The sequence below is a fragment of the Colletotrichum orchidophilum genome (assembly GCF_001831195.1).
Source record: "Colletotrichum orchidophilum strain IMI 309357 chromosome Unknown Scaffold_56.1, whole genome shotgun sequence".
Taxonomy (NCBI): domain Eukaryota; kingdom Fungi; phylum Ascomycota; class Sordariomycetes; order Glomerellales; family Glomerellaceae; genus Colletotrichum; species Colletotrichum orchidophilum.
Genome location: NW_019173012.1, coordinates 189816 through 204973, shown reverse-complemented (window position 1 = coordinate 204973; position 15158 = coordinate 189816). Strand labels below are relative to the sequence as shown.

At 55.2% G+C, this 15158-nt stretch overlaps 5 protein-coding genes across 5 annotated transcripts; 2 read left to right on the top strand and 3 right to left on the bottom strand.

Annotated features, from left to right (window-relative positions):
* Positions 1 to 426: 426 nt before the first annotated feature.
* CORC01_07177 (glutamine amidotransferase class-I) lies at positions 427 to 1300 on the top strand (the record flags this gene model as incomplete). The annotated part of the gene is made up of 2 exons (XM_022618815.1): positions 427 to 915; positions 1013 to 1300. 2 exons carry the CDS (start codon positions 427 to 429, stop codon positions 1298 to 1300), a joined length of 777 nt encoding a protein of 258 aa, XP_022474715.1.
* Positions 1301 to 1548: 248 nt separating this feature from the next.
* Positions 1549 to 3798, bottom strand: CORC01_07176 (fungal cellulose binding domain-containing protein; the record flags this gene model as incomplete). Its single annotated transcript, XM_022618814.1, has 4 exons — positions 1549 to 2952; positions 3022 to 3197; positions 3300 to 3438; positions 3496 to 3798. 4 exons carry the CDS (start codon positions 3796 to 3798, stop codon positions 1549 to 1551), a joined length of 2022 nt encoding a protein of 673 aa, XP_022474714.1.
* Positions 3799 to 5862: 2064 nt separating this feature from the next.
* Positions 5863 to 7838, bottom strand: CORC01_07175 (uncharacterized protein; the record flags this gene model as incomplete). The annotated part of the gene is made up of 7 exons (XM_022618813.1): positions 5863 to 6042; positions 6093 to 6570; positions 6637 to 6986; positions 7038 to 7159; positions 7214 to 7492; positions 7555 to 7576; positions 7638 to 7838. The coding sequence occupies 7 exons, from the start codon at positions 7836 to 7838 to the stop codon at positions 5863 to 5865; spliced, it is 1632 nt and encodes a 543-aa protein (XP_022474713.1).
* Positions 7839 to 9953: 2115 nt separating this feature from the next.
* On the top strand, positions 9954 to 13323 carry CORC01_07174 (glycosyl hydrolase family 2; the record flags this gene model as incomplete). The annotated part of the gene is made up of 3 exons (XM_022618812.1): positions 9954 to 11765; positions 11818 to 12121; positions 12188 to 13323. The coding sequence occupies 3 exons, from the start codon at positions 9954 to 9956 to the stop codon at positions 13321 to 13323; spliced, it is 3252 nt and encodes a 1083-aa protein (XP_022474712.1).
* Positions 13324 to 13760: 437 nt separating this feature from the next.
* Positions 13761 to 14593, bottom strand: CORC01_07173 (uncharacterized protein; the record flags this gene model as incomplete). Its single annotated transcript, XM_022618811.1, has 2 exons — positions 13761 to 14144; positions 14354 to 14593. The coding sequence occupies 2 exons, from the start codon at positions 14591 to 14593 to the stop codon at positions 13761 to 13763; spliced, it is 624 nt and encodes a 207-aa protein (XP_022474711.1).
* Positions 14594 to 15158: the final 565 nt, after the last annotated feature.

Genomic DNA, 15158 nt, shown 5'->3' with positions numbered 1-15158 from the left:
TATTGGGCATTCCAGGCAGCCCTCAGCTGTTACGATGTGTGACTTGGGACAAGAAGAGGAGCTTCAGTCAGCAACGGCCACATAACACTAGTAGCTTTTGAGAAGCAGTCCGCATAGGACGCGCCCATTTCCGTAGACGCATCCCTGCCTACTCGTGCAATAAATTCGCGCCCCCACGATCAAGGGGATGTCTTGTCTCTCGTGTCAGACAGAGAGCATCGCGGGGTCAGCACAGCCCTACCGCCATCAACTCCCTCACCTCGGGGGGTGCTCATGTCCCACCTCGCCAAACAAATGTATAAGTCAGTGGCGCTTCTCACAAGAATTGTGCCTGGTGGAAGACCAAATCACACTCCTTGCCTCTTCCGCTCAACTTCCTTGCAGAGACGAGTCATTTGCATCAAGCCAGCGTAAGCACTGCATATGATGGGCTCCATACCACAGCCAAACCCGGTTCGACTAGCTATCCTTGTTGCAGATGAGCCACTGCCTAGCGTGGTGGCAAAGCTGGGTCGCTTCGACAACATCTTCACGACACTGCTTAGGAACGCATGCGAAAGCCTTCATCCACCGCAGGCGCTCGAATCCCAGCTTACGCTGACTGCGTACAACTTGGTGGCCGGACACGGCGTGGACGCCGCTTACCCCGACCCTGCGGATATCGATGCCGTGCTCATCACGGGATCCCGGCACTCAGCTTACGCGGACGATGAATGGATCCTTAGGTTGACGGCGTTCACGCAGAGGCTCCTGGAGGAAGGTCGCGTTCGCGTCATCGGCGTCTGTTTTGGGCACCAGATCGTTGCCCGCGCCCTCGGTGCGCAGGTTGCGCAATCTCCCCGAGGATGGGAGCTTTCTGTCACAAGACTTGAGCTGACTGACGAGGGCCAAAGTTTGTTTGGATCTGAGAGCCTGGTTTGTTTCTTCTTCCCCCAAAGGATAAGGGGGCATGGATGACTGCTTGCGTTGCAGAATCGAACAATCCACTAACCATGGGGTATTACAATCTTAGAGCATCTATCAAACACATCGCGATGCAGTCATGGAGTTACCTCCTGGCACAGTCTCGCTAGCGCGTACCGAGAAATGCCCAATTCAAGCATTTTACATCCCTCAGCAGCTCATCACTGTGCAAGGCCACCCCGAGTTCTCTCCGTTCATGATGGGCGAGATGTTGCAAATCCGCCACCAGGCTGGCATCATCCCCGAAGAGCCTTTCAAAGACGCTATGGCAAGAGTATCGGATAAGCACGATGGTATTTCTATCGCGCGAACGTTTCTTCGGTTTTTGAGGGAGTGATAGAAAGCCGTCATTATGGGCTGGTCGTATGCATTTCCAGACTACGGAGCTACTTTGATGTTGGAACTGAGTAAGAGAGATCTCTGAAGTCGATAACAGAGAGCATGAACTTTAATTGGGATTTTTGGTACTCATGTCAAGTTATAACAGTCTTTCATCTTGCAACTGGGAAGAAGCTCACCCATGACTTTCCACAACTTATCGCATTACATCCCCGCCCACTATCAAAAGGCCCCTTCCGGAAGTGCCTACAAACACTGAGAGTACCACTGATTCGCAGAAGTGCAAGTGTACGGCGACACGCACTGCGTAGGGCCGGTCCAACCTTGGCCTCCGCATTGCCCGTACTGCGCAACCAGGTTAGTCGCCGTGGGAGCGGGCGCAGAGGTTGTCGAGGTCCGGATCGTGGAGGAAGTCGCCAACGTGGTGGACCTGGCGGTGGAAGTTCTGGCGGTGGAAGTTGACGAGGTCACAGCGACCGACGAGCTGCTGCTGCTTGATGCCTTGTTAGTTGATGTCGGAGCAACAGAGGTCGACCCACCACCAGAGGAAGCAATGGCGCCAGAGGCATAGAAGACGCCGCGTCCGTTTGAGCCGACGTAGACCAGGTTCGCCTCATTTCCGGAGCCGGCCAGCTTGGCGCCGTCGATGGCACCGAAGCTCTGGGAGCCCTGGATGTCCGTCCAGGAGGCGCCGAGGTCGGCGCTGCCGTAAAGTCTGCGGCCAGCGGAGCCGGTGCCGAAGGCGTAGAGATTCCAGTTTGAGCCGGAGCCCTTGCCTAGGGCGACTTTATTCGTGTTCGTGAGGGCCGTGGAGACCTGGGTGAAGGAGACGCCATAGTCGGTGCTGTGGAAGATGCCAATGTCAGTGGAGACCCAGACGTCGCCCGCCTTGGCCGGATGGGCTTCGACGTGGCGGATCTGGGAGGCGGAGCCGAAAGAGCCAGAGGTAGCAAATGTTGCGCCGAGGTTGGTGGAGCGATAGAAGCTGGCGCCGGAAGCACCGTAGAAGACGGTGTTGTTTCGCTTGTCACTGGCGATGATGGCGCCTGCCGGTATACTGGTGACGACGGCAAGGGAGCCTTGGTTCTGGCTCCTCTGGACTCCGAGAGTTTCAGTCGACCAGAGGATTGTGTCGGCGTCGGCAGAGTAGGCGACGGAGCCGCCGTATTGTGTTGTCCCAGCGACGTAGTTGATGCTCCAGGTGGCACCGCCGTCAGAACTGACAGCAAGTTGCTGTGTGCCTGCGGTATTGCCGACACGAACGACGTTGGCGACCTTGTTGCCGGCATAGTCTACACCCACGGAGCTGGCCCACATCGGAGTCGCCCAAGTGGTCTGGGGCGATGTGTCGAGGTCACTCTCAGCCTTGAATGTGAACCCGTTGTTGTCGAAGGCCGCTACCAGAAGGTCTGACCCACCAGGGGCGCTGGCGAGTTCCTGGATGGCCATCTCTTCGATTCCATCTGCGAGGGACTGAATATTCACTTTGACACCATTGTCCCAATTAGTAAGGTCTCGACCGCCGAAGATTGTAAGCCCAGTTCCCCAAAGCCAGTGGTTCGAGTCGAGGGGATCTATCTCAAGGGACTCGATCATCCAGCCCAAATCTTTGGTGTCGACGTCGAGGAAGTTGGTCTTAATCCAAGGAGCCTATTTCAAGTCAGCAAAGGAGCTCTTGACGATCTCTTCAAGAGCCCAACTTGGAGAAGTCGCTCTTACCTTGGGGCTGGTTTGTGCATAACTCAAGTTTTGGTTGCCGTCGCTACCCCATGTCCAGATCTTCTTCCACGTGGCCCCAGAATCAGTTGATCTGAACAGTTGCGCATCCGGCCACCAGCTGTTGAGAGTGGCAACGACTAAAGTACCGGGCTTTTGCAAGTCAAGACCCAGTCCGCCTTATCAAAGTCAACGCGAGGGCTTTTACAGTATAATACCTAGACGATAGAGTTGTCGTCGAACAGGAACGGGTTTGTGAAAAGGGGGGGCTGGTAGCTTACCAAAACCAAAGTACAAGTCGGGGCCGGGCGCAACAGGAGTGATATCCTTCCAGGTGTTGGCAGTGAGGTCGTATCTCCATACGGAACCTGAGGTACCATCATAGGGACCAGTGCCATCCGAATAGGTGATATAGAGGGCCTATCTCCTTTTATTACTTGACTGTCGTGCGTTGAGCCAGTGTCAATCATTACATACCTTCTCTGTGGGCTGAATCCTTCCCTTGTGGGGGAAATATTTGCCGGGCTGGCCAGCAACGGCTGACCAGGTAGAACCAGCGTCATTCGACACATAGATAGATGAAGTAGTGTTCTCGGCAACACCAACGAAAATTCGGGAGGTAGCTCCGTTGAGAGCGGCTGAAGTCGAATCAAATGTCACAAAGTCGAGTCCCTGGATGTCGCCGCTGTACTCGTTGTCGGCTGGCCCGGCACGGAAAGTGCCGACTGCGGTGAAGGAGGAGACCTTGGAGAAGCTCACACCTGGGAAGTAGATGTACATCAATCTTTTGCACAAAGAATTAGAAATTTCGCATAGAACCTACCTCCGTCGGTGCTTTTGTACAGTCCGTTACCACTTCGGGCGCCAAAGTAGATAATATTGGAGTTCTTAGGGTCTACTGCAAGACGCTCGCCAGTTCCTCTTCCGGGCATATTGCCACCGACCTAGATAAATGTCAGCTCTTGAAGATTTCGAACGGCAGACCAGCTCTCGCCTTGAAGGGCAGGTTAGTGAAGGACCAGGTCGCGCCCTTGTCAGAGCTACGGGCAATTTGTCCATTATTGGGATCCCTAGGGTAAACGTCAGGTTAAGGATGGATGAGATAACCAATGGTTCTACTTACCAGCTATTGGTGTACATGCCAACAGCGATAAAGACCTTGTTGGGGTCTTGGGGATCCAGCGCAAGCGCATCCACGCCCCAGCGGTTCCAGTGAGAATCGTCCGCAAAGTTGTTGGCATCGGTCACCGCAGTCCAGGAGTCATCGGCGTTGAGACGATATAAGCCGCCAATGTCAGTCCTGGCATACGCTACACCCTTTGTTGTGGGGTGGAAGACGATTGAAGGGACGAAACCACCGCCGCCGCCAATCTTGACATTATTCCAGGTGAAAGCGGCTTGGACAGGAGCCGCGAGGGCAGCCAGGAGAAAGTTTGCGTACTTCATCCTGGGCCAAAACTTCTGCCTTTGAGAGACAAAAGTGGTCGAAGATAAAGCTGGTAGTAAGGTAGCCTCTGGATCTATACCAGGAGGTGATAGAGGATCTTGTAGGGATGGGGCAGAAAAGAAAGAAGGTCGACAAGAGCGTGGTTCCCGCCAGGACTATAAAAGAACGGGTGGTCAATCTCACTGACAAAATATCGGAAATCCGGCATCCCTAAGAGCAGGCAAGGTCAATTCTAGACTGAATGACAATAAATAATGCTGACATGTGGAGGCCAAGCGATATCATCGTGATTTCGCGCCGGAAATGAGGATAGTCAAGACTGCGAACCAAAAATATCCATCAATCAACTTTCCAGAGTCAGAGCCAAGTCAACTGAGGTTGCGACCCTCAGCCTCCCGACGAGCCGCCGCACTACTCCCGTTTACCGTCGAAGGAAGGAAAGCTTCCGCTTGGAAGCCTTGAAGGAGGGGTCCCTGTGAGCACAAAGCGGACGGGGTCATTTGTACACGCAGGTCCCAGGAACAACGTACATGGCCAAGGGCTCCCTCATCCGCTCGGCCCAAGATCGTGACTACCCAAAGAGGAAGTCAAGGCCTATCATCCGTATCATCACATGATGATTCCTACCCTCCTTAGGTGGGATGACCTTGGTCTGCAGTCACCGTGATGGCGTGATGCAAGACAGACAGCTTGGCCCTTGGACTTGGCTCTCCCCGTACCAGAAAGACATCAGGGACGCGTCCCGCCTTTCCCACGAGGTTGGCTCGCTTGCGTTAGCCTTGGTACATCGGCAGCTTCTTTGGTCTGCAGACTGCAAGACGGGCCCAGTCCCAAGATTCGGATCCCAGAGGATCTGCTTCCCCATGGGCGCATTGTGGAGAGCATGGGACCTGGCCAGAAGCGGGAAGCGGTAGATGGCTGAGTTGGGAAGGGATGAATCGGGAAAGACGACGAGGGTCTGTCTGCCCAGGCAGCGGGAATGGAGAAGTTCCATTGGCGGATTCCATCGGGAATGCCAGATGGCGGGGTGGCATGGTTCGGTGTGACATTAATACCAAGTCTCAAATGATGCAGTGACAAGAGTCGGTGATTCCAAGTGGAAATCGAATGACGTGATGGAAACTCCAAAATGGTATCATTCTTCAAAAAGATCCACCAGATGGGGGGTCACCCCAATGGCTGCTATATAAATTAGGGGTATTTGGAAAGAAACAACAAGGATAAGTGCTTAAGTAGGGTGGCAGGCTTTGCTTTGTATCATCTATTCTTTCCATTATACTTTCATTTCTCATATTTTCTTCTCTGCTCCTGCTTATAATGACACAGCAGTGGACGGTAACTCAATTAAGTACCGACCCACAACACTGATCCCAAGGACATACTGTGTCACACGCCGCTTAGATGCCAGAAGAGGTCCCACCCACGTTGACGACATTGCCAGCCTCATCAACAGCAACCTTGGTCTTCTTGGTAGACTCTTTCCTCGGGTTGGGGGCGTCAAAGATGGACTTGAGCTCTTCCAGTGTCTTTCCGGCCGTCTCAACGAAGAAGAAGTAGATGATTGCCATTTCAATGCACTGAAATTGTCAGCAACGGAAAGCTCAAGGTCGGAGGACATCAAACTTACGATCCAGGCAATGTAGACAAGGTACAGCTTCCAAGCAATCTTCTCCATACCGACGGAAATACCATAGGTGTTGATCATAATGGCGACGTTGAGGAAGAGGAACGACAGTCCGGATCCCTTGGCGCGGGTACGGTTCTCGAGACACTCGACAGCGTACAGCGTCTGAAGCGGGGTGAAACCCCAGGCGAAGCAGATGCCAAAGATGTAGATGGAGACGATGACTCCGTAGGAGAGGTTCTTGTGGTTCGCAGACTCAGCGGTGAAGGCCGTGAGCATAACGTACGAGGCGAGCGAGCCGGCCAAGCCAGCCAGCATCATGAAGCGGCGACCGAGCTTGTCGAGGAGGGTTGCGCCCCAGATCGCGGCGATCATTGAGAAGATTGGGTTGATGGCGTTGAGGAGGAGTTGGGTGTTGTCGTCGGTGATGCCGGCCTGCTTGAACATCTCGGGCATGAAGTAAGATACGACGTTGTTTCCACTATGGTAAGAGCACGGTTAGTGACCGGTGAAAGCTCCGTGGTCGCCAGTGAAGGGTGTGACTTACGACCACTGGCCGATGAATGCCATGGCAATGACCATGAAAAGTCTGTATCGGCGGGCTTTGGTGTTGAAGAGCTCCTTCATCTGCCACCACGGGTTTTCGTCCGTGGTTGAGCGATGATCTTCGACAATCTCGTGGTACTGGAGCTGCACGATGGGCGAGTTCACGTCGCCATCACCGTGATACTTGGCCAGAATGGCGAGTCCCTCCTCTGCACGGTCTTTCGAAATCAGCCATCGAGGGCTTTCGGGGAAGAACATGATGCAAAGCATCACTACTCCGGGCATGCCAGCCTGGACGATAGTAGGGATTCGCCACGCCCAGCTTGATTTGACGTGGAAGTTCGCTCCGTACTATCATGGTCAGTTGAAAGTTGGCCTCTTACTCGAGGCGGTGCTACTTACGGTAGTCCAGCCAGCTAGAATGTTTCCAAGCCACCAAAAGTTGTTGTAGAGACCCGCCATGGTTCCACGGGCCGAGGGGTGCGCCAGCTCAACAACGTACGCAGGTCCAGCGGCGGAGGCAACTATGCAATGTCAGAGAGTCTTCGCGTCTGCTCTTGGAAAGGATTGCAACATACGTGAAGCTCCAAAGCCGAGGATAAATCGGCCCGCTACAAACTGTCCCAGGTGATTGGCAGGTGCCTGAATAGCTGTGCCGACAAGAACAATGAAGCAGCCGATGAAGATGCAAAGTCTTCGGCCCCAGTTATCTGCGATGAGACCACAGAACGGGAAACTGCAGATCTGACCGACGTTGTAGATCATGAAGACGATGCCAGTTGTGGAACCAGCACCCGAAAGTCCGAAAGTCTGCTGATAGAATGGCATCGCGTTGATGGCTCCCATGAGTGACGAGTCTGGTAAACTAGCATTAGCTAGTGAAAACATGAGAGCTCGACTGTATCGTGGGCAGACTCACCGAAACCGTTCATGGTCGACACCTAGTGAAAGCAAACGTGTCAGCTCAACTCAGCCTGGGACCAGCAGCTCGGTAAACATTACAAGATAGCCGATTGCCATGATGCCATACAACTTGATCATGTTGGGGGACCACCAGTTGATTTTCTGCTCCGCCATGGCGGCAGCCAGCGCGACGGAGGCGGCATTGATTTCCTTCACCTCACCAAAGGCGGCCTTTTCGTCATACGGCGCATTGTCGTGTTCGACTTCCGCGTGGCTTTTGGATTCGTCGAGTTTTTCCATTGTGGCTCGGGGTCGCGCTGAACAGCAGCGCACTCGTTTCTATTGTTTCGCTCGGGAGGAGGAGGACGACGAGGGGCAGAGGACGGAACAGGCGCGCACGAGGAAGAGACAAGAGGGATAACCGATTCCTTTAAAGAGGAGCAAAATCTGGCCAAGGCATGGGATCAACAGACAGGGACGCTTGTCAACGATTGTCCAACAAGGGTTACATCAAGTCCCCATCTTCTGGTCTCCCAACCCGTACAAACTCGACCCTGGTCCCTAGGATATGGGGTAAACATCGATGATTATTCCCCACCTACCAGCCAGGCAATGGGCTGGTTTATACGGGGATGACGGAGCCGTGGCACGTGGGCTATAGTTCAACGGAGTCTTGCGACTTTCGATGGGGCTCGAGAGAAAGACAATGATACGATGCGAGTCTCGCTCGTAACTAGCGATCCAACGGCTGCTCCAGCAGTCATAGAGACAGCGCCAACTTTGAAAGACGGCTCTCCTCCGCACGCTTCGCCTCCTCACGGTTGCCCCATCTCGCCGGGTTTTAACCCCAGCTATGGGGACAGTTCGAACCCTAGCGTGCCAGAATGCGACGTGTGATTTCTGTGGTTATCCATGCCAAGTTCATATGCACGAGAAAGCACGAGATGGGCTGCTGATGAGGGCATGAGGGGAAGCCAGCTCAAATTGTACATAACACGCGCCGGTTCCCGGTTCAGATAGTGAGCAGCGTCAGACAAGGAAAGTTGAACCAGCACAAAGATGACGCTGGCGGCAGGCAAGCCGGTTTAGTCCCGGCACGATCACCGGCATAACGTCCGTCAGACGACCTACTTAGCTAGCAAGTTTAGGTCGTGACGGATGCGGCGCAGCAAGATCAAGATCGCGTTGGCGCGAATCAAGCATTCGGGATAGTCCTTTCAACGGAAGAACGCCGAGGCTAACGACCCATGGCAAGGTGGTTGGGCAACAAAAAAGAGGAAAACAATAAGAAGAAAAAAATAGTTCGGGAAAAGGAGGAACGAAGTCCGATGGAGAGACTCCCCCGAACCCCAGACGGGGGCGAAGGCCGAGGCCCAGTTCGGCGCTAGCCCCGACTGGGGAATTGCGGGTCCGGGGATTGGAGTGGTGGACCCTGGCGGAACGTACCGCATCATGAGGAGGAGCAGAGCCTGTAGAGGATTGGTCGCTGGCCACGATGCAAGAATGGAGAAATTCTGGGATGGAGCCCAGCATGACTCAGGAGATGGTCTAGAGCAGAGAGCGAACGGCTCGTGTAACGCACAGGATTCGGAGGGCAAGATGACAAGAAGTTGAAGTCTGGAGGTACGTCCCGTAGTACGTAGGGCGGGAGTATGACATCTACCACTCACAGTTCCCATACCAGCAGGATTCGCGAATATCCGAAATGCTCCCGGCCGGCGCTTGGGCTCAGACACCAGGCACCCAGCGCTCAGCGCCCATGGCCCTCCAGGTGTTCGGTCGATATCCCAAGAGCGAAACAAACACTGACATGTCACGTGTATCTTTGTTTTCTCAGAATGCACCCACTTGGCACCCAATCCCCAGGCCCCCAGTTTAAACTCCAATTCTGAAGCATTACCTAAGCCTCCGATTCTCCTCCTGGCCAATCATGAGCTACCCCGCTCTCCCCCTCCCCCTAATCCTGCCCCTTGCAGCTAGTCCCTCGTGATTCCCCCGCACTCCCTGACGCTGCACCGTCTCAGGTGACGTTCCTGACCTTGGAATTCTGACACCTGGGAGCGAGCTCGGCTCGTGTCAAGATGGCGCGGGCGCCAGAGCTTCGGTGCCATCGGTCGACCCAGCTCCAATCCTCAAAGCTCCAATCGCCATCCTCCTCCTCCGCTTCCACATCCGCCAGGGCTGCTCGTGAACCAACCTACCTGAGCACCTCATCGCTTTTCACCTCCACTACAAACAGCCCATCATCGTGTGTAATTACCATCTACCCAGTTCCGTATACTGACTTGCGTGCCCCGTCAATACCTACCTCATTTCCGTCATCGTGTCTCCACTGTCCCCCGCCTTTGGCCGTCCCTTGAATCCACATCCGCATCGTCCTCTGCCTCGGTCGCCGGTGCCGAACTCTGTACCACCATGTCCGAGATCTCCGATGACTACGTCAACATCTCTTCCGAGACTGACCTCCATCTGAGTGTCTACATGGAGAAGCTTGGCCGCCGTCGCCGTCTGGGTAGCTCGTCAAGTGAGGGCTCATCCACCGCCAGCCCCGCAAGAGAAGAGACTACTACCGCTGTCGTCGAGGCTCCGATACACTCGTTCCCAAAGAGCCTCCCCGATTGGAGCAATCTCAAGGTGCTCCATCGCAACACGCTCCCGCCCCGGAGCTACTTTTTCCTGTACAACACCGAAGAGGATGCCCTCACCAGGGATACCTCCAAGTCCAAGTCCCTACTTCTTTCCGGAAAATGGAAATTCCACCTGACTACATCGCCTTTCCATGAACCCCGGGACTTTTACAAGGTCGATTATGACACCTCAGAGTGGGACGACATTGTCGTACCGGGCATGTGGCAATGCCAAGGCTACGGCAAGGGCCCTCAATACACCAATCTCAACTTCCCATGGCCCGTCGATGCGCCCAACATTCCCTATGATGACAATGAGTGCGGCCGCCATGTGACGACCTTCAAAGTGGGTGACGACTTCGCGGATCATCAGCTAAGACTCCGCTTCGAGGGCGTCGACTCTGCCTTCACCGTCTGGGTCAACGGCAAGGAGGTCGGCTACTCCCAGGGAGCCCGCAACCCTAGCGAGTTCGATGTCACCGACTTTGTCAATGTTGGTGAGGACAATCTTCTCGCCGTCGAGGTCTACCAGAGATGTGATGGCACCTACCTCGAGGACCAGGACCAGTGGTGGCTTAGCGGTATCTTCAGAGACGTCTACCTACACGCCTTCCCCAAGTTCCATCCAATTGACTACCACGTCCATACACTGCTGGACAAAGACTACAAGGATGCCACCTTGAAGGTCGACGTCGAATTGAGTCAGGGCGCCTACGTGGATATGAAACTCCTCGACGCCGACGGCAAGCTCATCGCCAAGGATATGAAGATCTTTGACCGGCACAACAGCTTCGACATCCACGTCAAGAATCCGCACAAGTGGACGGCCGAGACGCCGTACCTGTACACCCTGGTCCTCAACTTCAAAAAGTGCAGCCTGGTCCAGCGCGTGGGCTTCCGGTGGGCCGAGCTGATCAAGGGCGTCTTCAGCATAAATGGCGACCCCATCAAGCTCCGCGGTGTCAACCGACACGAGCACCACCCGGACTCGGGCCGCGCCGTGCCTTACGACTTCCTCAAGCGCGACCTGCTCCTGATGAAGCACTTCAACGTCAACGGCATCCGCACCTCGCACTACATCAACGACCCGCGCCTCTACGATCTCGCTGACGAGCTCGGCATCTGGATCCTCGACGAGGCGGACCTCGAGTGCCACGGCTTTGGCGTCCTCGGCAACGCGGGCGAGAGCTGGGCCACTGATAACCCGGACTGGAGGGAGGCCTACGAGGATCGAGCGAGGCAGATGGTCCAGCGCGACAAGAACCACGCGTCGGTCATACTGTGGTCTTTGGGCAACGAGTCCTTTTACGGACGGAACCACCAGCACATGTACGACGTGATCAAGAGCATCGACAAGTCCCGCCTCGTGCACTACGAGGGCGATGGTGGCGCGCAGACAGCGGACATTTACAGCAGGATGTACGCCTCCACCGAAGAGATTGTCAACACGGCGTCCCAGAGAGGCTGGGCCAAGCCGCTCGTGCTTTGCGAATACATCCACGCCATGGGCAACGGACCCGGCGGTATCAAGGAGTACATTGATGCCTTCTACGAGTACCCGCGTCTCATGGGAGGGTTCGTCTGGGAATGGGCCAACCACGTAAGATGCCCTCTCTGTTCACATCCCTTCATCGCATACTAACAGTCTCCAGGGCCTGCGTGCCAAGAACGAGGATGGCGAGGAGTACATGGGCTACGGAGGTGACTTCGGTGACGACCCCAACGACTTCAATTTTGTGTTTGACGGCCTATGCTTCGCCAACCACACACCCACCCCGGGCCTGGTCGAGTACGGCAAGGCCATTGAGCCCGTTCAGACGCTAGGGATCAAGGACAACCAAGTCACCATCATCAATCGCTACGATATTGTGTCCCTGGACCATCTCACCGCCACCTGGCACATTGTTGCGGACGGGATGGTCATCGGCGGCGACCAGGAGGTGGAGATTCCCAAGGGTTCGTTGCTCCCACTTGCTTTCCTGAAACTAAATAAAGTACCCTTATCCCACTAACACGCGATAGGCATCAAACCTCACACCAAAGCCCACCTCAAGATCAAAGGCCTCCCAAAGAACCTCACCGCCGAAGCCTACCTCCACATCGATTTCTCCCTCACCAAGGCCACAAACTGGGCCAAAGCAGGCCACCGCGTCGCCTTCGGCCAGCTCCCCCTCTCCAAACCCCCCTCCGTGTCCACAATCCTCTCTTCCCTCTCCAACCCCTTCCTCGACCCCGTTCCCACTATCCAACAAACCTCCCCTTCCACGCTCTCCATCACCTCCCCGACAGGCCTCTCGACCTGGGGCCTCGACCTTCAACTCGGCACCCTCACCTCCTGGCGCAAGGCCGCCCGTCCGGACCTCGAGCTGCTCACCGAGCCGTTTGTGATGGACTTTTACCGCGCCCTCACTGACAACGACCGCGGCGGCCGCTTCGGGCAGCAGTGGGAGGACCGCAGACTCCACCAGACGAGCCACAACGTGAAGCGCGTCGAGTGGCGCAAGGAGAAGCACGGCCTCGTCGTCAACGTCCACTCGCGCATCGCGCCCCCCGTCCTCGCATGGGCCGTCGACACCTACACCACCTTCACCTTCCACGGCGAAGCCGTCTACGTCAAGATCAAGGGGAAGCCCAGCGGTCCGCTCCTGCCGGACACATTTGCCCGCATCGGCTTGACCTTTGGCCTAAAGGGCGTCGAAAAGGTCGCCTGGTGGGGCCGCGGTCCCGGCGAGAGCTACTCGGACAAGAAGTTGGCCCAGGCCTTTGGCAACTGGGAGGAGACGGTCGACGACCTCTTTGTGGACTACGAGTTCCCGCAAGACGGCGGAAACAGGACCGATGTCCGGTGGGTCGAGTTCCGCGGACAGCTGCCCGACGAGGAGGGTGGCGTTGTCGACGAAAGCGAGCCCGCCGAGCGTCTCATCCGCGCCCGGTTCGGCGACCTCGACGGCGCCTCGTTCTCTGCCATGCACTACACCACCAAGGACTTGGACGAGTGCAAGCACCCGTACGAGCTGTATAAGCGCAAGAGAGAGGACACGGTTGTGAGGCTGGATTGGGCGCACCATGGTCTTGGTACAGGGTCCTGCGGGCCGGCGACGCTGCCACAGTATGAGCTCAAGAGCAAGGATTTCGAGTTTGAGCTTGTTCTGGATTAGGAGGTTGGATCGATGTATGAATGTGTAGCACAAAGTAAAGACTGACATGAAATTGTAAAACATGTGCTGTGTTTCGAAACGAGCAGGAAATCATTGCCCTGGTGACACGCACGGAAAATCTTGGATGCCGCGAATGATTGCCGATACTAGTGTATTATATTAAGTATTATAAAGGGCTGGGCCCGTGTATGCGGGCAACATTGGTATTCAGCACATTTATCAGACTGGACTGTACGTCCAACTTGGTGTTGCTAACAAAAGGTGCGTCACTATAACTCCCCGACTTGTAGCTTGTTTGCACTTCAGTAGTACGGGCCCCGGGAGGTAGGCATCCAGCCTGCAAGAGGTATGGGTTCGTACAGTAACACTGCACATTCGATCGCGTCCCTTTGGCTCTAGCCACATTCTCCCAGACAAATCATATGCCCGTCTGGTGATCAGACATATTGGTGCGCCCCAATCTCGACGTCACTCTCCACCAGCATCAAACCCTCCAGGGGCGTACACTGGCTGTCCCAATCAAGATGCCAGTCCCGGTTGTTGTGCTGAGACGTCCACCGAACTCGCAGGAAGTGATGTTCTCGTCCCTGTTGCGGACAAGCGAAGAAGAACGACTGGTCCGCCTTCGAGACGTCGTCGAGGTTGATGAACCGCAGTATCTGAATCTCCTGGGACGAGTCGGCAGCCTTGATCGTCACAGCCCTGAAGCAGTTGAAATTCGAACCTTCTGGCATGGAAGCGGCCGAGGCGTCGTCGCCGACCGTGTAGCTGATGACACCGTACGGATCGAGGTAGACTCTCTGTCCTTTTGACATCAAGGTCTGATAGTTTTGGGAAAGGGGGTTTTGATTAGCGAACAGAGGAAGCGCGAAGGGGAAGCGCAAAGGGGGGGGGGGGGGGGGGGGGGGGGGTGTTCTGAAAAAAAAAAACTGTGTTGGGGGGGGGGGCCAGCTCCGGGGGGGGGGGGGGGGGGGGGGGGGGGGGGGGGGGGGGGGGGGGGGGGGGGCTGGGGCGTTGTTCAAAAACAAACCTTGAGCTGGCTGAAGCGGCCATCTACGACGGTGGTGTTGCCGGGTGGGCAAGACGCTCCAGAAAAGTCTGGACAGTACGTGTCGGGCCTGGAGAGGTTGACCCAGAAACGTTGTTCTCCGGCGTTGACCCAAAAGTTGTGGAGCTTTGGTTCTTTGGGAGCGTAGGAGCGTAGCTGGAACGATGTGGCAGCGGCCAGAGTCGTGTAGGTGGCCAGTAGGGAGACCAACTTGGTGAACATTGTGTCGTCCAAGTCTACCTGTATCGATTGGTGTCGTAGGATATGTGAATTCGGTCAGCGAAGTGATGAAGGGTGATGGTGCGTTGATTCTGGGAGGAGGTGGAAGCGGGAGGTTGAGAGCTCGCGGCCGTAGGCCTGGCCTTACTTCCCAGCTTATATAGACCGTCAAGGTGGGCGCAATGAAAGGTGGAAGTGCGAGATTGAGGCCGTATGCCTTGCCTCAATTCCTAGTCCGCTCTCATAGACCGTCAGGGTAAGCCACAGCCAGTGGGTTATGTGAACGCCAAGTGGCGGCCACAAGGTTAAGGTTCTAGTTGTGAGTTATTACTGGCCGAAGAAATGGAATATTGCCGGGATAGCAAAACTTATTTGCAAATCAGACGCACTCGACATACCAACCAATGCTGAAAGATTCTTGGGTAATGGTGACTTTACTGGAGCATGTTTTTAAAGTGGTCATTATGTAATGAATGCGGTTTTTATATAGTGGAGATTGAGGTAAGAATCTATGGCTCAGGGAAATTCAACGCTGAAATGGTATTCTGTTTGCTTTATTCTATCTGAA